This window comes from Zingiber officinale, chromosome 6A, assembly GCF_018446385.1.
Source record: "Zingiber officinale cultivar Zhangliang chromosome 6A, Zo_v1.1, whole genome shotgun sequence".
In the NCBI taxonomy this organism is placed as follows: domain Eukaryota; kingdom Viridiplantae; phylum Streptophyta; class Magnoliopsida; order Zingiberales; family Zingiberaceae; genus Zingiber; species Zingiber officinale.
In genome coordinates, this window is record NC_055997.1 from 107,475,639 (window position 1) to 107,497,834 (window position 22,196).

At 37.5% G+C, this 22,196-nt stretch overlaps 2 protein-coding genes across 4 annotated transcripts; both read left to right on the plus strand.

Moving 5' to 3' along the window:
* Positions 1-1,040: 1,040 nt before the first annotated feature.
* Positions 1,041-9,549, plus strand: LOC121997306. Of its 3 annotated transcripts, XM_042551655.1 has the most exons (4): positions 1,041-1,408; positions 4,495-4,556; positions 6,845-8,673; positions 9,186-9,549. In XM_042551655.1, exons 3-4 carry the CDS (start codon positions 6,879-6,881, stop codon positions 9,467-9,469), a joined length of 2,079 nt encoding a protein of 692 aa, XP_042407589.1. In that variant the 5' UTR covers positions 1,041-1,408; positions 4,495-4,556; positions 6,845-6,878; the 3' UTR covers positions 9,470-9,549. The 3 variants fall into 3 exon arrangements, with proteins under 3 accessions (XP_042407589.1, XP_042407588.1, XP_042407587.1); XM_042551654.1 differs by lacking the exon at positions 4,495-4,556 and having other exon boundaries at positions 6,851-8,673; XM_042551653.1 differs by lacking the exon at positions 4,495-4,556 and having other exon boundaries at positions 1,042-1,408.
* A 10,904-nt stretch (positions 9,550-20,453) lies between these two features.
* On the plus strand, positions 20,454-21,288 carry LOC121995128. Its single transcript, XM_042548952.1, has 2 exons — positions 20,454-21,030; positions 21,209-21,288. The coding sequence occupies exons 1-2, from the start codon at positions 20,454-20,456 to the stop codon at positions 21,286-21,288; spliced, it is 657 nt and encodes a 218-aa protein (XP_042404886.1).
* The last annotated feature ends 908 nt before the right edge of the window (positions 21,289-22,196 follow it).

Below are 22,196 nucleotides of genomic sequence, written 5' to 3' on the forward strand. Positions count from 1 at the left end.
GGTTATTATTCGGGAAATCCAAATCAAAATTAAAATGATATAAAATTACTATTATAAAAGTTAGCAATTAGCTTCTACATATTGTATAAGCTAACAGCTAGCTTCTACGTGTTGTAGAAGCTAACATCTACTTTCTACATGACTAAATGATCAAATAATATATTTGTAGAAGTTAACAATTATCTTCTACACTATCAAATGATCAAATAATACAAGGATATTTTGAACAGATCACTTTAAAAGAAAACATAGAGAGACAATCATTTGACTTTTTTAGAAAATAAGGGTGCCCATCTAACAATAATGCAAATGATGAGCGCCTTTTTTTTACCATTTTATTTTTTTTAATATTAGAAATTTTAAATTATTATTTTTATTATTAAGAAATAATAATAAATCTTTACAATTTTTTTTAAAACTATTATTAGAGAAATTTAGATTAATAAAAAATAATGAGGCAGAGTTTAGTATGTGATACTTATGGGTGAAAAAAAATCAGTTAAATAGAATAAATTGATCTGAATTTAAAAATTCAATTTGATTCTTTAAAAAATTTAGTTTTTTCTTATAAAAACCACTTATATAGATTAATTCAATCTGATTTTAATTTTAAATATCTTATTCAGTTAAATCGAATAAATTAAAATAAAAATATTAATCAAGTGAACCTATAAATCTCTAATTAATCATGATACCTAAAATTTTTGATTAATTTAATTTTACAAATTAACCGTTATTTTACAATTTGGTTTGTTTAATTTTTATTGAAAAAAAAAATCGTTCCTTCGATTATTTGTAAAAAATTTAATTTTTTCAATTTTGAGGTTTGATACCTACGCTTTGGCAGTCCGGCCCATTTGCCTCCTGTAGTATAAATTGGTCGTTTCATCTATTACCGCCCTTACTTAATGACAGATGTGATCTGTGCCGTCAGTACAAGGAAAGTCCGAATCCTAAAGCTCAAACGCACTGCAATATCAGATCGCACGAATCACGAAGCATAGATACGCGCATCCTGTTGCATCTCTCTCGATCTCTTCCCTCTCTCCTCCTCCGATCCATCGCTGCCTACTACCTCGATCCTTATGCCTCCGTTAGTGTTCCCTTTTGACGTAACTGCTTCTTGATCCAATTAAAGATTTTTATTTTTTTTGTTTTTAGCTTTATCCTCGCAACCAAGTCCACTCTTTCCGCCATATAATTCAAGAAAAAACAGTTTTTTATTTAAAAAAAAAACAAAAGGAGGGTCAATAAGGGGAAGTCGCCTTCGCTGCTGCCAAGTTTCAATTTTGCGCAGTCTAAAACCCTCGCCGGAGCCAAGATTCCGGCGGACCTGCAACTCTACGGCTCTCTTCCTCCTATTTCTGCGCATCTTCTCTCATTAGTGGCATGGATTGGCTCTCTTCAGGTCGGTGCCGACAAATTTGCCTTTGTTTTCCTTGCACATCAATTGCCTTGCAAACAAAACGATTTTTTTTTTTTGTGGCATTGGACCTACTGCGCTCGCGCGCACGCGGCGGTGGCGTCGCTCGCTCGCGTAAGTTGCAGCGGCAGCAGGCGTGCGTCCGAGCTGCAGTTGCGTGCCCCTCATTGCACTAATTTGGAGGACTGACAGAATCTTGGGATGGCAGTGAGGGGTATCCAGGTTACTGCTACCAATTTCTGCCGCGCTCATAGAAATACTGTTTTCTGAGGGGAGACAAGCTAATCCATACGACATATTTTGCTAAAATAAGATGTTTTGAACCTTCATAAGAGTGTGTCGTCGAAACAGTTAGGGTTCTCTGGACTTTGGAACCAAATAGAAAGTCTGTATTCCTTCAACCCAAAAACCAGTTCAGTAGGTGCCACTGAACCTTCTCATGATCTGGTCCTGTTGGCCTATGTTCGTGTAGTTTCAACAATCACTTATAAGTGATGTAGACATTCTGGTTCAACAAGTTCTACTTGGCTTTTTGAAGTAAACAAATTTGCAATGATCAGTTTGCAGGACAACTTAAGTCCTGATTCCCAGCATATCATTGTATCGACAGACAATGGTGTCTGCTAGTTGGAGTCTAGCATATTAAAGAAAATGTGTCTTTGTAATTTCTTTAGGTCATCAAGGTGTGACATATTTTACTTCTCCAATCACAATCTGTTCAAATGTTAGGATTAGTATCTCAATCTCTTAGAAGGTTCTGGTTTTGTTTAGCCATAGCACATTTCTCTTCCAGATGCTTGAAGTAAAAGTGTTACACCAACATGGCTGGTAGTCCTTATGATATTTTGTCCTAAAGCGGGATTGATGCTATTTGCTATACACCAACAAACCCACCATTTTTCATCTGCAAGTGAGTGCATGGGTGATGGATCCTACCATGGAGAAGTGTTGATGAATTATGATTCCTATCTGGTTGAATTGTTGCCAAAAAAACTAAATTTAGTTGATTTGAATATTAGTAGCAATATAGCCTCATACGACTCAATGGGCTCAATGGAGGGATAAAACCCATATAGCTGAGTCCAAATAGCTATGATAAGCATGGTTTAATGACATTGATGATGATGATCTGGTTAATTTGTTGCATGCCAAATATTGAAAGCCTGGATCAGAGTTAAAATATGTTGATGAGATGGTTGTACTGTGATCAAAAGGCTCACGTTCTCTTTACAAGTTCTATCATTTTCGGTTTGGTTTGAGAACAATATTAATTGTATTATATCAAATCTAATCCTGAGGGAGAACATGTCCTGCCACTACTTGTCCAATGAAATAATTGACTCATAACTTGGCCTAACCATGTGTTAAAGTCTATATTAATATTGTCTCACTCATCTAAGAATATAAATCCTTTTTATTAAATCACAACTCATTATGTGGAACTGTAGAAGAGTCACAATTCCCTCCACTTATGGCTTCATATCAAATAAAGACTCAAAGTCCAACTCGTACTCTAATAACCTAGAATTATTCCTAATCAGTGGTATGTGAGGCCAATGGTGGCACTACCATGACACGTATAGCCCTTTGCAAACATGTCATCATTCCTAGAATTACACTCGCTCAAATATCAATTTGTCATGGTCTAGGCAAATGAGAAAATTAACTTATTAACTTGTCAGGCTCACCAAATAATCTACAGTATGTAATCCCAAACCAATATGAGCTTACTCATCTAATCTTATAAATCCTCTCCGTAAACTCAAACTCACCCTTTGGGGCAAAACTTGTGTCATATGTTGCCACAATGCTACAATATCAAGTGTCTGTTGATTTTGTGCACCAAAGGCACTTAACTAAAAGGCAGCATGCCATGTTCTGCCTACAGGATTCAATTTCACTTGTTGGATTGCATTTGTGATGTTTACACCTTTAACAGCAATATATTGCATTATCTAATTTGCCACAAACACAAATTACTATTTGGGACTCATTGTTAGTAAGATTCACAACTTAAATATGATGTGCAACAATTATACCATAAATGATTTTATGAGTCTCAACAAAATGGTGACAGAGTTCGAGTAAATTTAATTGTCTAAGAAGGAAAAAGAAATTAGAACTTTGAGTCATCAAGCCTCAATGAATCAGAATATGTGTTTCCTTCTCCTCCTCCTCCTCATCATGTCTATCTCAATTATTTGGGGTAGGCTACATGGATGTTATTCCTCCAACATATCCTATGCAAGATCCTATCACTTCTACTATTCAAAAGAACTAAATCATTTTTTTAATTTTATCAAGCATCTCTTTGTCCTAAACCTCCCAGTCTAATTAATCAATTTGTCTAATTGTACAATCTACTAATCGTCTTTCAACATGTCCATGACATTTCAACTTATTTTCTTTTATTTTATTATTTATTTGAGTTTCTTTTGATTTCTCTCAGTTAATGATGTGCTTTATTTAATTTTTCTAAGTTTGCTTGATATCCATCTTAGCATTTTTATCTCTATAGCATTCATTATTCATTAATGAGTTGTCTCCTGGCAACCCAATAATGTGAACCATAAATCATGTGTCTTTCCTAAATTACACCGTGTGATGGAAATTATGTATGCAATATAGAAGTATTATATATGATATAATTAATAGTCATCATATTACTTTGACATGTGCTTCTACATTTGACACCACTTTTAGTCATATTCACCTGTACATGCACACTTGTATCTTTTTCATGTTTAATGAACTGAGTGGATGCATGCATGGGTATGCTAATGTTGAATCTATGCAAGAGCAGCTCTCAATGTCAATTGGACCATTTTTAGTGGTCTTTAAATTTATTGCTATAAATTTGGTTCAACTTTTTTTAATAAAGCTATCGTGCAACCTCTTATCTTCACTTCTAGATGTGACATGTGAAGATGAACATCTAATCGACACCTAAAAATTGTGTGCAGATTTTTATATAGTGAATCTTTCATGTGCAATTATATTCTTAATCATGTACCCTGTCATCGGATTTATGGTCATTCATTTTGATGAAAATTAGTGTTTTTGGCATGCAGTCACTGTCCATAATCTGATTCCTTTCACATACGGGCCATATTGAACAATTAAGGCAAGTATGGTATGTATCAATAGCTCGTCATTTTTTCGAGGTACATCGAACCTGACATCTGTTATACGCAAATCTCAAAGTATTTGAAAGGTTAGATTGAAAAGAAACTGGTTGGATCCGAACTGTCTAAAAGGCACTAGTCTCTGGGCGTTCCTTTGGCAACATCTCCAGGGTGAATGTATCATATCAAATTCTATCGCCTCTATATCTATTTCCGTCAAAACCATTGAACTAGGTCAAAAAAAATATATAGTTGTTCCGGTTTTCTGCGCCGCTCTGCTGTAAGTGTGCATGATCTGGAAATCAAACCCATCAAGTCTTTGCGTGTCATCCTTCCTCCTATTGGTATTTGGATCTAACATCCTTGAGTTCATTTGCTATTTCCTCCTTATTTTTCTTTCATATTATGCGGTTTTTCCCTTGAATTTTTGTTTCAACTCCAAGGTTTGAAGGGTTGAGAAAGTTCCTTTTTTGTTTTTATTAAACTTAGTGTGGTATAGTTTCATCACCTCCCCACTAGTACCGAGTATATAATTGTGTTTTCAGCTATGACATAAATCCTTTGGTTTCTCGGGAAAAATGTAAAAATTTAAATCAATTTTCATGTTTGGATCCGTATCATGAAGTATCCACTCTGAATATGCATATGGTTGGAAGACGGCAGAACTTTAAGAGTATCTTAGATCAGATTCATCTAACAAAGGATCATTTGTATACTTAATAAATTACAATATATGGTTGAAAGGGGCGGGGTGGTGAGCTATGAAAGATCTCAAGTATTTGTTTGAGAGAAGAGAACAAATATAAATAGAAAGGACCTGTTTGGGATTAAAACTTGATGGTCTTTTTGCCATATAATGCAGGTATAGATAATGAATACCAATATGGTTCTTCAAGTCAATACTAATTGCTTGATCCCTACAGCATTTAATTCCTAAAACACGATGATCAATATCAGCATTGTTTTGTTATGTATTCATCAGTAGGCTTACAGTCTCTATATTAGTTCCTATCCATTATCTTTCTTTTCATATTTAGAAAATAGAAGTATGTATAGGATATGGTTATGTTCATTACTTAAACCTTGATTCTCAATATCACTTGAGCCATTTCGTTTATGAAGGTCGCTAACTTAATAAATAGATTGACTACTGTCTGAGAATGTATTTATTATGCACTAATATATAGGTCCTGTATTTAGTGATTAAAGTTCAAAATTTGATATGTGTCTCTATATTGTAGATATAATCCTGTTCAACACATCCACTAATCTGGTCCAATGATACATATGATCTATGGTCATGATTATTTAGAAGATAAGTACTGATGTTGCCATTCATTCACTGGCCAGAATCTTTTTCCTTTTTTTGTGTGTACATCTTGTATAAAAAATATGGTAATAATTAACTGTTTACTATTATCTTGAGGCGTATCTTACTTTGACTTCTATGACACGATTTTCAAAGTTCTTTTAGGATCTAGATCTAAAAGTTGACTGGGAGGATCATAAGGTTCACAAGTCTTGTGCACGCCTTGGCAATATTCTCAGGGTGACAGATAAAAGCATTTACTCCTTTCTCAAGTTAGAGCAGGGGCATAAGAAATTTTTGCTGCTCCTGTTCTGACTCCATTCAAATTTTGCAGAGATTGGAAGACCATACTCAATGCTTCCTATTTCATCCTCCTATTATCTGTAATACAATTTGTCTTTCTGAAGATGCGGCCATTTCCTTGTTCTTTACTTTGATATATGGTAGTTGGTTTATAGTGGTATAATGTGGGGTGCCTGATGGAGTTAACTGCAAAATATGTCTTGTTTTGGTTCCCTTTAATACTTTCCCCTAAAATAAATATTGATGTGCCACTTGATTTATGATTGACTGATAAACGAGTGTTGGTATGAAGATTATGTGATTGTACATAGTAGAATATACATAATATGGTTTTTGTAGATGTTTTTTACCCCCTTATTCATGCATCTTGTGTTCCTAAGCACCACAAAAGTTGATTTTTCTAGATTCGCATATGGTATTGGGTTTTCTAGTGATCAAGTGAAGTATGCTGATGGAGCTTTGTTGTTTTAGGTCCCTTTGTTTTCTGTGTTTGTACCGATATGCCATATATATAGCTTGTGGATTTTGATTTATGAAGAATCATCATCCCAACTTGTCTCCATTTTTGCATTTGAAGTGCAGTTCCTATTTACCTATATTTGCACAATTTCTCTGCCACTTCTTCAGTTTCTGGTTACAGGAGGATATTTTTAGTTTATTTGACTGGAATTTTGATATTCTTAGTATCAGGTGGTGCAAGGAATTTTTGATAGCAGATATGAGTACCAGTACTGGCCAAACAATCGAGGAGCATGGAACTCCTATTGACGCGGAGAAGAAGAGAGTACAATGCAAATACTGTTTGAAGGAGGTTAATGGCTTTAACCGTCTAAAGCACCACCTTGCTGCTGTTGGGAATGATGTGACTGCATGCTCCGAAGTTCCATCTGGAGTCAAAGCAAGGATGAAAGATCTTTTACTTGAGAAACGGAAAGAGAGGTTTATGAAGGAAGTTGGGAGGATAGAACATCCCGAGCTTCCTTTGAAGCGGAACTTTTCTCCATCTAGCGAACAGAGACACTGCCGAACAAAATTAACTACTCCGACTGATTCAGGTGAGGGCAGCATAGAAACAGGGGATAGTATCCGGGGGAGCTTCAAATTAAAAATGCCTTTCCCTCAACAACCCCCAAAGGCGATGAATAATCTGGACTTCCAAATAGCTGATACTATAAATGGGAGCCACACCTCTATACCTGCTATAGAGAACATTCAGCCGATCGTCAAAGAAGAAGTAAAGGATGAAATAACATTGCATGCAGCAAGATGTATTGGCAGGTTTTTCTTCGATGCTGGAATCGACACAACCAACATCAATTTACCTTCATTTCAAGCAATGATCGATGCTGTAATATGCTGTGGTTCTGGTTACTCAGCCCCGGGTTTAGATGAACTGAAGGGAGTGATCCTCCATCACGAGCTAAAAGAAGTTGTTGAGCACGTAGAGCATGTGAAGCAATCATGGCAACGAACTGGGTGTAGCATTTTGCTTGATGGTTGGACTGATCAAAGGGGCAGAAGCTTTGTTAGTTTTCTTGTGAGCTGCCCTGCAGGTACCATCTTTTTGAGATCTGTTGATGCGTCTGATGCCGTTGAAGATGTAGATGCATTGTCCTCCTTGATTTCTGATGTCATCGAGGACGTAGGGGTGGAGAATGTAGTGCAAGTGGTTGCTCATGAGAGCTCAGACTTGATTGAGGAAGCTGGGAAGAGAATCATGGAGAGGTATAGATCGATATTTTGGACATTATGTGCTGAATATTGTATAAATATGATACTGCAAAAGATCCAAATGTTAGACAGTGTTAAGAAAGTGTTGGATGATGCTAAGGCTATTTCAAGATTTATCCACAGTAATCCACATACTCTATCTCATTTGAGAACCTATATTGGAACTCATAGTCTTGTCAAAATGTCCAACTTGAAATCTGTGATTCCGTTCATCACTTTGAAAAACATGTTATCTAACAGAGAGATTTTGGTCGGCCTGTTCAACTCTCCAGGTTGGGATGCCGCTGATCTGGCTTCCAAGTGGAGAGGAAAATGCATATCTAAGATGGTGAAAGATTCTTCATTTTGGGCTGCTGCAGTTGAAGTTTTGAAGGTCACAACTCCGCTACTGGGTATTTTGGTTGAGATTAGCAGGAAAGACACATCTCCAATGGGAGTCTTGTACAATTCCCTCGATTGCGCGAAAGAAGAAATCAAAGAGAACATGGGGGGTGAAGAAGCAAGATATAGTCTTTATTGGGCTCTGGTAGACGATGTATGGAACAACTATCTCCATAGCCCCCTTCATTCTGCTGGATACTATCTCAACCCAATTCTCTTTTACTCGAGCGATTTCTATCTTGATGCTGAGGTCACTACCGGTGTAGTTTACTGCATGGTGAAAATGTCCAAGGACCCGGAGGAGCAAGAGCAGATGGTTATACAGCTCGATAAGTATAGGCAAGCTGAAGGTGAATTTTCTGGCGAGGAAGCAGTTGATGGAAGGGAAAAAGCTTCACCAGGTAGCTTGCATATACCTTCAAAGTTCAAACCATAGTTCTTTTCTCATCTATTGTCATAACTTGTAGATACTCCATGACTGCAATGAACATTTGATATCTCATATTAGATAAGAGGAAAACCACTTGCGATCGTTTGCCCAGACACTTGACTGAGAATATAATGCTATGATAGATATTAACAGAATATTTAGATCAGTTAATATGATATGACTAACTACATTGTCTGAATGAAGAAAGTGTATGCTACCCATGAATGGTCTATTGGTTGATTTGATTGCAATTGTTACCTTTGTTTAGCTAGAAGTGAATGCTATCATAATTTTCGGGCACACACATCATCAAACTTGGCATCTTCCTATGTTTCATATGTTATAACAGAACTGTGTTGGGAGGAGTTTAACCTTGTCGCTCCCGCCTCAAACGTGAATTGTAGAACATCTGGTTATTAGTCATTGAACAATGACATTATGCTGGTTACTCATTAACTTTCATTCTCGATTCAAAATTTACAGATGTGTGGTGGTCAGCTCATGGAGGGCACTGTCCTGAACTCCAACGAATTGCCGTCAAGATCCTGAGCCAGACTTGCAGTGGAGCCTCAAGATACATGCTGAAGAAAGCCATATCGGAGAAGTTGCATGCGGAGGTAAGGGATGTTACAGAACAACAAAGGTTTCGCGACCTCGAGTTTGTGCACTACAATCGCCGCCTATGGCACCCACCGCCAACCTCCCCCGAGCTTGAGTTTTACCCAGCTGATGAAACCGTGAATGAGTGGATTGTAGATAACAACTGATGGTTGTGTTAAACTCGAGATAATCTTTATAACATGGTAGTGGGAATAGTATTAGTCAGCACCTCTTTCGCTTCATTTCATTCCTTCTTCCGGTGTGCAGCAAAAAGTTTACTACCGTCCTCATCTCTCGCGTCGTATGCTATGCGCTGTGTGCGATTCATTAGTGTACATGGCACAACAAAGTGTACAAAAGAGTAAATGCAGTTTCATCCTTCGAGGATTTGGCTAAAAAGAGCGATGATTATGAGATCGTGAAAACAGAGCAATCAACTGTCTCTCCTAAGCAGAGGCATCCAAATCCTTTTAAAGGGTTTTCATGGTCAAGGGGAAAATAGTTCCTTGGGTCGGACAGGTAGTTGACTAGTGTAAAGTGGTGTTATCACTGTAAAATTTAGAGATTAAATCCTGACTAGTAGCTAGGTATTTGTTCTTCTTCATGTGTTATTCAACTGTTAAGACTAGTAATCATCCATAATTTATCTCTAGTGAGGAATATTTTAATGGATAAAAATTTTCATCTCCTGTGAATAGGAAAAATATGAATCATGTGTACAGTTGGGTCGGTCTCTCAAAAATTCATCATTTGGTCGATAGGAAAATTCTGTGTGGAGCCAATTAGACATTTTTATGGGATTAGATCTGTCACCTTCAGAATTAATCGATTCAACATGAGGCCGAATAAATCATCTCTAAGATTAGTCAGTTCAAAAAGTTGAATACTTAGATTATTAAAAATAATAATAATAATAATAATTATTATTATTATTATTATTATTATTATTATTATTGATATAAAAAAATTCACAACTTTCATTTTAAAAAAAATACAATATCCTCATAAATTCATAATCTTATTTTGAACATTTATTTCCTTTTCAACCCACCAGCCAACCTGAGCCTGTTAATTTTGAAATCCATAATCTACTTGATTCCTCCTCAAGAGCAGTAGTAAGTTCCCTCAAGCTAGTGTGGTATGATCGGCCATACTATGGATCGGAGTGTTAAGACTGTGAACGTACGTTGGAGTATTAGACGGGTATATATATATATATATATATATATATATATATATATATATATATATATATATATATATATATATATATATATATATATATATATATATATATTTGATATGTTGGGCGACGTTTTGTGCGTTACCGTGAGCGACGCATAGATGTGGTGTTGCCAGTTCGATTTCGCTAAAAAAAATATCATTTATTCTCTCTCCCCTTCCGTCTTCTACTCAAAATTTCTGTATGGAAAATTTCCCAAATTAAAATCTCCCTCATCGCTCTCTCTCTCGCTCCCGCCGTCTCCGTTGTCCGTCGTCCATCAGACCTTGCGCTCCTGCCGGGAAAGTTTCACCGGCGTCTTTAATCTCATAGCTGTTGTGAGAGCTTACCACCTCTCTCCATTTCCAATGGTAATTCGTTTCATTTTAATTTGTTATTTTCCACCGTTATAGTATACATATATTAGAAGGATTAATTCTATAACGTGCAGGGACGACGACGTCTACAAACGCCTACAGGTTACAGCCACGTCTGCGCGTCGACTGCTACACATTGTAACAGCTATAAACGTTAAGCAATCACTTGGTAAGTCATTTTTTTGGTAGATAAATTTTCTAACAAATACTACCCCTACAAATATTTAAGTTCATGTATATCAACTTGGTAAAAAATTATTTGAAATTATTTTTTACTGATGCAGCGTCTTTGCTTCGCTTCTAAACATTGTAGCAACTACTTCGCAGCAAACTGTCTTTGTAGCTGCTACAAGTTGTAGCAGCTAACTTGGAAGGGGTGTCGTAGAAGGAAGGAAGGATTTATGCTATGATGTGCAAGGCCGACGTCTGCTACAAACGCCTGCAGCCAATTGGACTTTCCATTGCTGCTATAACTTATAGCAGCTACTTCGACTGTAACTGCTACACCTTGTAGTAGCTAACTCTCCATGTAGCTGCTACAACGTGTAGCAGCTACTTTGACAGTTAACTATTACACCTTGTAGCAGCCACTTTTTACTAGCTATATTTTCTAGCAGATATTAACCTTAAAAATATTTTTGTAGTTGTATATTAACTTGCTAAAAAATTATTTAAAATTATTTATGCTGCTACAGTGCCTTTGCTTTGCTGCTACACGTTGTAGCAGCTACTTCGACAAATAACTGTTACACCTTGTAGCAACTAACATTACAAGTTAGCTGCTACAAGGTGTAACAGTTATTTCTTCGTTTACGCTCAACAAGATGTTCTCTGCATTTTCAACCAATAATAAATAGATCATAGCAATCTCAGTTTTTATTTAGATCAATTAAATAAGGTTCTACATGTTGTGAAAGCAACTACAGCACGTTGAAGCAGCTAGTCGTCAGAGGCTACTATATAGTGTAGCAGCTTGTCAAGAGTGGCTGCTACACTATGTAGTAGTTACTTCTGATTAGCTGCTACACTTTGTAGCAGCTATTCTAGAATAGCTGCTACGACGTGTAGTAGGTACTGCTGATCTCCAAATAACCTTTTGTTACCAATTACCTTTTTACAATTATTGTGCAATTACATTTTTGCCCTCATTGGCCAAAGGTTTAAACCCTAAACTCGCTGTGTGACAAACACTTCGAAAGATTTTCAATCATAGTAAATCGGTACCGACACGGTGTCTTCGTTAATCAATCTCACCGCGACGACTTGTTTCTCATCCAAATCTTTGCCTCCATCGTAAGTATTCTGTTAAGGATGAAAGTTTTGAGTCATCTCGGTTTGTTTAGAGGTTTGAATTTTTAGGATTTTGGTTCGTCTCCTAGCTGCTACAATGGAGTTTAATGATTTTAGGGCTTTCGGGTTTAAGATTATGGTTGAGGGAATAGTGTGTTTAAAAAAAAAAGTTTATCTTTATTGTAGCAGCTACTGTAGTTAAACCCTAATGATTGATACAACGTGGTTAAACCCTACAATCCGGATTGACTTCTCGCTATTGTAGCAGCTACTTGACCCTAATTTCTACAACGTGTAGTAGCTACTCATGTTTAGCAGCAACTACTCACTAAGATCTTATGTGTTTGTTTGACAGAATTAAATGGCGAGCCAGATAACTGCTGCTTCTTCGACATACTGTAAGAAAGTGCATTGGAAAAGTAATTATCCACACTTCAAGGGTTTTTTATCATTACTACACATAAGCGACCGACAGATGGAGATGATCAATGGAAGTCCATTTGCTTGGGCAGTAGCCATGCCTAAAATTGTAAATATCTGAAACCTTATACAAAATATGTATGACAATTGGGACGTTGAAGCCAGATGTTTCATCTTTCATAATAAGAAGATCAACTTCATAAGAAATGATGTTTCACTGATTCTAGGACTCCCAGACCAAGGCGATGAAGTAAATTTGCAGTAGCAGGTTGCCACCACCCCACTGTTTCTTCAATACTTCAATAATGTGAAGTGTACACAGAAGGAGTTAGAGAGCAAGATGATCAGCCTCATCAAACAACCTTTATCTGCTGAATCTGATACTCTCTTTTACCAATTTTTAATACTATATTTCTTTGTTTCTGTTTTATTTACTACTACTAGCAATATATCTAGATTACCAGTACTGTCACTAATAGATTGTGTAGATGATTTTACTAATTTAGATTGGTATAATTGGTGTAAGGCTGTATATGACTATATGAGCCCACAGCTAGGGGTCATTGGTGTGATGCTTTCCCAGAGGCCGAAACCAGAGGGCCTTGCGAGAAATCAAGCTCCCATGCTCAAAGGGTCCGCACATCTTCTAGCTGTAAGTGCTTAAATATAATGATAGTCTCATAAGATTTATGAAGAAAATATCTCATTTAAACAGTTTTATTGTATTGCAGGTCTGGATTTGTGAACATGTCAGAATAATGGATTCTTACAAACAGCATGCCCTTACAAGAATATGCAGATGGAAGTGGTCAGGTTCCCGTGTGGAGACAATAAAGTCTAGGATCGCATAATTAACTGCTGCCAAAATAATTATTGATTTAAGTCCATCGGACCTAGAGACACATCTGCTCTCAAACGATTCCCTAGATGATGTTGTAGAGCATATAGATCAACAAATTGCTGAGGGGTTTTTACAATCAACTGCTAAGCGACATCCTGAACAAGTTCCTAAGTAATTTCCTGAACAGGCAACTTACGCTCAGGAAAATCCCCAAGCATGGCCTGAGCAGGAGAAAGAGGCTTGTACAAATTGTTAAGCAAAGGAGGCCGAAATTATTCATTTGGAGTTTGTGGTTGAGGGCAAGGACTGACTCATTGCCCAGATAGAGGCCAGAATTAGTGAGTTAATTGTTGAGATTCAATTATGTGCCAGTGATGCAGAAACCTCATTAGCTTCCAAGGACAAAACAATTGATGAAAATGACAGAATTATAGATGTAAAAGATCAAATTATAACAGAGCAAGATAGAAAAATTCAAGATCTTCAAATCTAACAAGTATAAGACGCTAAAGGCGACGTGAGACAAAACATTGTCCGAATCAGAAGTTGAAGTTGTTGCTAGACTTGCATTAATAGCAAGTCATTAAGATGATGAAAACAAAGTAAGCTTGTCCGAAATGAGTATCGAGAGCATCGATGAAGGAAAAGCGACATCGGAAGAGAGCAGCAGTTCAAGGGGAGCTACGGATAACGAGATCGACAAGGTAAGTCAGGTACGATCTATTCCTCCCGATAAGTTATTTAAATTTGTTAAATTATTATCTAAAGATGGTTGCAAACTAGAAAAAAAAAAAAAGAATTAAAGTTAATTCTAGCCAAATCTTGTCTATTAGAAGATTTAAAAAAATTAAAATTAGAAAATGATGAATTTAAAATACAAGTACAAGACTTGAAAAATCATGCTTAAATGTTAAAAATCAAAATATTAGGAAATATAATAATTTGAACTGGTATTTTAATTACCACAAGGGACAAATTAGGAAAATTTCTTAGAAATATATTCCTAAGAGATTTTTAATTAACCCAGTTGACTGGAACCTATATTGGGTTCAAAGTATTGTCTAAATTGAACTTTAATTAGACTTGGGGCTTTCAACAAGAAAATTAAATGTTTGAATTTCCTTAAGAATCTTTGTCTAGAAAGTGGTTATTGCTCCAATAACCATGAATGTCTAGTGTCTCACTACAACCTGGAAGTCAATTAATGAAATAAAATATTTAATTGACTAACTGATAAAGCATTTAATTGTAATTAAATAATACTTTAAATAGTTACTCAAACATTTTTTTCGGTGTTTTTAACTTAGAATTTTTTTAAAAAAAGACTTAAAGTTTTTTTTTGGAAGTATTAGCTTTACTTTACTAATATTATTTCTACAAAATTAGTTTTTTACAAATTTGTTTAACTTAGAAAATTTTTGATGTTTTTTTTGGTGATATCAAAAATATTTTTTACTTAGAAATTTTTTTTCTAAAATTATTGTATTTTTTTAAATGCTATCAAAATTATTTTCAAAATTTTCAAAAACTTGATAAGTTTTTCAAAATGTTGAAAATCAGATTTTTTTTTTTTTTAACTAAAAACTTTCCTATTTTTTTGAAAAAATTATCCTTAGATTTCTTTTGGTACCCCATTTTTTATGTGATCAAAGAGGGAGAAGAGAAGATTAAGTCTAGGGGAAGGTAGTTTTAACTTTTAAAATTTTTTAACTTTAATTGCAAATTTACTCTTTTACTTTATGTTAGTTTACCTAACTTAACTTGAATTGCTCATATCAAAAAGAGAAATATTATTGGTACCCCATGGTAGTTTTGATGTGATCAAACAAGTTAAGTTAAGTCCTGTTGTGTTTAACCCTGTGTCTAAGTGTGCAGAAACTTAAGAGCACAGGGAGTCGAGCAAAAGACGCAGTTAACGAGAAGGACGGCAAATAGAGTCGACGGGCTCGGTGCGTCTGAGGGGCGAGGTGCTGCAAAAGAGTACACCGACGGACAAGAATGAAGAGTGCGGTGTTTCTGAGGGACGAGAAACCGGAGCGGAAGATTGCTCGAGGAGCAAAAGACGCAGCTAGCGAGAAGATCAGTACGGGAGAGAGCCGACGGGCTCAGTGCGTTCGAGGGACGAAGAGCTGCGGAAGAGTACGATGATGGACAAGAAGGAAGCACGCGACGATTACGAGGGACAAAAAGCTGGAGTTGAAGCTTGCTCGAAAAGACCAGAAGTTGGATTTAGGTGCGCCCTATTCTGGATGGGTGAGATAACCCAAGCAAGAAGAACCAGAGCGAAAGACTCGGACCAAGACAAGCGAAACCGGAGCGGAAGGCCCAGACTGAAAAAAGTCAACTTGGTTGACTTTCCTGGTCCGGGCGCCGAGACCACGATCCATTGCAAAGGGGATAAAATTTTATCCCCCTCCATGCGCCTGAAACCCTTACAGACACCCTGAGCAAGGCTATATAAGCAACTCTGCTCCCAAAGTTAAAATACAACTAGAAATATCCAAACAATACTTATGCGCTTTTCCTTTCTTGTTTTAGCTTCGTCTTGTTGTGCGTTCATTGCTGTAAAGAGGCTTCTCCGTCTGAAGGAGATTTTTTTTAGTGCGTTTTAACTTCCTTGGATTAACAACCTCCTCGGTTGTGTTTGTGCAATATCCCTCAGGTCAAGGTTGACCTGGGTAACCAAGCTGAGTCTTGGTTTGAGTTTAGATGTTTGACAATAAGATATTGATTGAAGAAGAGTCAAGTAGGTCAAGGTTGACTGGATACTTGACTGGGAAGTCCTAACTGGGATGTTAGGCAAAATGAAAGTCCTGGTGAGTGAAGCCAGGCAGAAGAAAAGTCCTGGTGAGTGAAGCCAGGCAGAAGAAAGTCCTAGTGAGTGAAGCTAGGCAGATGGAAAACCCTAGTGAGTGAAGCTAGGTGAAAGCCCTGGTGAGTGAAGCCAGGTGAAAGTCCTAGTGAGTGAAGCTAGGCAGATGGAAACCCTGGTGAGTGAAGCCAGGTGAAAGTCCTAGTGAGTGAAGCTAGGCAGATGGAAAACCCTAGTGAGTGAAGCTAGGTGAAAGCCCTGGTGAGTGAAGCCAGGCAAGGGAAAATCCAGATGGATCAAGGATGATCGGACATCTGGTGCTGGGAAGTCCAAGTAGGTCAAAGGATTGACTGGATACTTGGCAAGGAAGGAAGTCCAGATGGGTCAAGGTTGACCAGACATCTGGTGGAAGTCCAAGTAGGTCAATGGAGTGACCGGATACTTGGCACGACGAGTAAAAGTCCAAGTGGGTCAAAGGGATTGACCGGACACTTGGTGGGGAGTCCTGGCAGGTCAAGGGAGTGACCAGATGCGAGGCATGATGTACCAACGGTCAAGGTTGACCGGATGTTGGTTAGGGAGGTTTGGAACTTGGTTTTGGGCAAAACCAAGTCGGATCGATCCGTGGATCGATCCAGCCGTGGATCGATCGGTGGATCGATCTAGATTCTTCCCAGCGGAAGCACGGATCGATCCGTGGATCGATCGAGGTCCCGATCGATCGGCCGATCGATCGCGAAAAGTGTTGGATCGATCCGTGGATCGATCGAGCAGCCTGATCCAGGCGCTCCGGATCGATCCGTGGATCGATCCAGCCTCCCGATCGATTCGAACATTCGAATCGATCGGGATCCACGCCGGGTTTAAAGCCATGACGCGCGTGGTCTTGGTATCTCTTACGAGCTCTTCTCGATTCATTCCGCTCCTCCACGCTCTCTACAAGCACGTGATCGCCAGTTCTTGAAGGTTCTTGGAGGCTTTCCAAGTCAAGAGGCGGATCTATTGCAAGAGGAAGAAGTTAGGGTTAGGGTTTTTACGGCACATCTTGTAAGCTTTTGCTTAACTTGTATTTCCCTTTTTTCTTCTTGTATTGAGAGTGTTGTAGGGCTTCTCCGCCTTTGGTAGTTACCATAAAGGAGTGTTATTCATAGTGGAGGGTGTGTGCGTTGGTGTGGATCCTTGGATTAGTCACCTCTTGTGAGGTGGATACCAAGTAAACCAATCGTGTTAGCGTTGTTGCATTTGTTTCTGTATTTTCCGCTGCATATTCTTGAAGAAACAAGCAACGCCAAGCAACGCCGAGTACCGAGCGAACGCGACGAGCTATTCACCCCCCCTCTAGCTATTTTTGGTCCTAACAGGTTGTAACCAAATAACTTCTCGGTGTCTATTTCCTTTTAATTTATTTATTATTCTTTTATGCAAGTGTTATATTAAGTTATAAGTTCGAGGAAGATATTTTTGTTTGTTTTTTTGCAGGAAGTTATTCACCCCCCTCCCCTTTTACCCTATGTTTGGATGGAGTGAGGGAAGGTTCATTAATGGAAGGGGAAGGGAGGGGAAGTGAGGGGAAGTAAAGTATTTAACTTCTCCTTGTTTGGGAGGGAGAAAAGGTTCATTAACGTAACATGTGTTACTTTGTTTGGGAGGAAAGGAAGGGGAATGAAGGTTAAATAGATAAAGTTACAAAAAATACCCTTACTTTTTAAATTAGAAAATTTTCATAATATTAATATTTATTTTATAAATATAAATTAGATATTTTTTATAATAAAATTAATTTTTTATAATAAAATTAATTTTTTATATTACCATTTAAATTAGCTATTTTTAATAAAAAATTAATTTTTTTATACTATTTATAACAAAACAATGAATTACCGATAATCAAGTAATTAAATGAGAAATAACGAAAATAATGATTTTAGAAACCTTAAATAAAAAATTTTGAAATATAACGCTGATAACGAGATGAATTCCTATTCTTTAAAAACTTATTAAATTTTGATGGAAAAATTAAAAAAATAGTAGATATCCTCTTAAATTTTGACGACAAAAATGGTTTTTCCTTTCAATTCAGTTAGAAGACGTGTCGAATCCCCTCCTTTAATAATCTGGCAGCAAGCGAGCTGTGAAGAAGGCGAGGAAATTGAACTCCGACGACATAGCAAAATTAGAAATTGGAACATTTCTTAAACTATTAAAAACAGGGATAAAATTGAAATAAAAAATCTTTTGTTTTCAAATTCGGGGTGTAAGAAAATCTCTCTTTTTATGAGTAACGAAGGTTAAAGCTTACCCTTCCTTACCTTTCCTTCTCTTTCCTCACTCCTTCCCAAACGAGATTCAAAGTTTCCCTTCCCCTTATTTCCCCTTCCTTCCCCTTCCCTCACCTCCTCCCAAACAAACCATTAGTCGGCCGCCAAAGGTTCTAACATCCATTGTCGGTCGAAAGAATCATGCCCGATCGACCCTTCATGTAGGGCTCCCCTTAGCTATTATTTAATAAACTTGTTGATCCTCTAGTATTGACCTCCACACCGACTACTAGCTTTGACTCGCACTTGATGGATCCTCTTTATCACCACAGCATTGTTTGTTTCATCTTATCTACTAAAAATAAAAATGATTTTTTTTTAATGTAAACCAGAGATGTGATAATATAATTTAATAAGAGCATCTAAATGGGTGTTATAACACCCATTTAACACCACATTTTCATTGTGAGTGGGCATTATAATACCCACTCACAAGAGAGAGGAGAGAGGGTGTTCAAAGGTTTGGACACCTTTGAACACCCTCTCTCTTAATTTTTTTAATATTTTCTTTTTCTTTTTTAAATTATAAAATTTTTAATATTATTTAAAAAATTAATAAAAGGGATGAATAAGTGGATGGTGGGGTCCATATTAATATTAAAAGGGATGTGAATGAAAGAGATATGTTGTTATAATGAATATGTGACAGTGAGTCCCATATCTTTTGATGAGATGATGAATATTATAACATATTAGCATTGCAGATGCTCTAAGAAAATAGCAATATAATAGTAATAATATAACAACACAAACTCCATATATATCAGCTTATTGAAAATTAATTTTCAGTATTCTTATGTAAGCGCAAAGAAATGATTTTCTAAATTTCTTCTACTTATTTGGAAGAAAGTGGAGAGAGGAAGGAATATAATTAATTCAATCCAATCACTTCAATTTATTTCCATTTTTCACTCAAATCAAGAGCATGAGCATGTGCATAGAAAGAAAGTTGAGTCTCTAATAAATTCAGAATTTAATTTCTTCCTTTTTTTATTCCATCAAAGCAAATAAGATGGATTGAAGTGAATGGAAGGAATGCCATATGATTCCTTTATTTTCTTTATCACTGTCTTGTTCTTCATGATCTCCTCACCACCATATATGGGATGATAATAAAAATAAACAATGTCACTTGATTTTCTTCATAATTTTCAAGATAAAAGTAAAATTATAATAATAATAAAATCATATATTCAAATTAAAAAATTAGAAATATGTTATCATAATTTTTTTTTAAAAAAATACATGTATCATTCAAAAATATATATAATAAATATTGATTTTAACTAAATATTTTTTCGGTAAATGATCCAATCGAGTCGATCAATCAAATAATTATCCAATTGTAAGAACTACTCTGGCCATTCACTTAAGTTATATTATTAAACAGGCAATGGATAACTATTTCCAAACACGAGCATCAAACTCGGCCTCGACTTGGCAAAGGATTCTTCAATTTTTTTTTTTGTTTAGAAAGAAAAACAAATTATACGAATGATCTGCGTTCATAGTTTTCTTTTGGATATTTTTGGAAGAAAATTGCTTAATTTAGATTTCAGGTTTCGCCCAAATCCTTCTCAATTCCATGCAAAAATAGTGATTGCGAAATAAATAGTTGCGGTGGGCGTTCTTTCGCCGCCCCTTAAATAACTCGATCCCCTCGAAAGCATGCAGTTTTTAAGGCGCGATCGAAGAAGGGGAAGCAGTCGTGGCAGTGGCCGCTCCCCTTCCCATTCTGCCCTCTTCCGCCGGTGGCCGTGGTCCACGGCCGCCTGAGATGCGTTTATTTCTCTGGCGATCTCTGAAACAGGGTGAGAGGGCACTGTGAAACGAAAAAAAAACAGTTTATTTATTTATTATTATTATTATTAATGGAGGAAAGCAGAGTGGTGCATCAGCTGCTGGAGGTGTCTTCTTCGTCGGAGGGGGAGACGGACGAGGAGGTGGCGGAGCTGGAGCTGAGGCCGCCGACTTGGCTTGATTACTTGGCCGACGACGGAGGCGGCGGCGGCCGCGGAGGTGTTTATGCGGGGAAAAAGAAGATCCTTTCGAAGCAGTCGTCGATGAGGGAGACGAGAATGGAGGCGAAGTGGGAGAAGCGGCGGAAGCAGGTCCTGCAGAGGAAGAAGTCGGCGGGGGATACTGCAGCGGAGGTGAACGAGCCGGTGAGGAATCTGACGGACGAGGACATGGACGAGCTGCGGGGGTCGATCGACCTCGGGTTCGGGTTCAGCGAGGAGGGCGGCGGCCAGGACCTCTGCGGGACGCTGCCGGCGCTCAACCTCTACTTCGCCGTCAACCGCCAGCTGTCGGACCCGAAGCTGGCGACGCCGCCGAGCCCCGGATCGACAGGGACCTCCTCCTCGTCGACGCTGGGCGGCCACCTGAGCCCCCGGAGCCCCGCGAACGAACACGCGGCGGCCGACGATTGGAAGATTTGCAATCCAGGTTTCATTTTGCTATAAATTCATTTTTCGAATAAATAAATATTTTTTTAAAAAAAAATCATGGCATGAACCATGAATTACACGCGAAAACTAAAGAAAATATATAATATTTTTATATGTATTTAATAATCCAATAAATTAGATTTATTTGGGTTTTATTCAATTGTTTATTTTAATAGGGGACAATCCACAACACGTTAAGACAAGACTGAGGCATTGGGCACAAGCAGTGGCAATTTCTCTCAGGCAGGGCTGCTAAACTCTAATTAAGATTAAATGAAGGTGCTGCAAAGTGAAGTGGCTCGAGAGGAGTTGATTTAATTTTTGTTTAATTTTGGGTTAAAAGCGTGATTAGAACACTAATGGAGAGTGTAATGATTTGTGACGGTTTTGTTCTCCTTCAATTGACATTAATTACCAGGTCAATTTGTTGTTTTTGTAAAAAATTTTGTTTCAGTCAAATTCGTCTGCCACTTTGCATTTATTGTCACTTGATGAAAAAAACTCAAACGAGTTTATTGCATATTTACTACGTTATTTGATCCTGTCTGAAAACTAAATAAATGATATGTTAGATACGTGATTATATTATTGACTAGGAGAAGACTTTGAACTGGTGAAAATACTCTTTCTGCGACACCAAAGAGAGAGCCCACAGAACTTCAGACACTCCGACGCTCAAGTTAGTACGATGACTGAGTAAATTGGAGAAGAAAAATAACAATCAAGTAAGCGTAAGTAAGACTGTTGTAAAAAACGTACTAATCCTGTCTGACGGTCGAGGCTATGGATGCTGGGGGATGTGGGACTCCTGTTGAATGTTGCTGGACTCCGAGTCAGAGAGACCTGTAACCATAGCAGCGTCAGTGCCGAGCCAGGGAGGGGTTCCCCGGCGATGGCCCTCCGACACTTAAGTCAGTTTCCGGCGATGTATAAGCGAGAAAAGCAGAGAAACAGGGTAACAGTAACTATAGTAAAGTATACATACCTCCGTCGAAACTTGGAGTCCTTTATATAGGGCTCCGGGGAAGCACGTGCAAGCTCCTCGAGGCGTGCACGCTTCTCAAAGCTTCCCCTGAAAAGACATGTTAATAAGCATCCCTGACACCATACCTCAATGACCCCAGCATATCCCTGATATGACAGTGGAAGCTTCCATCGTACGAT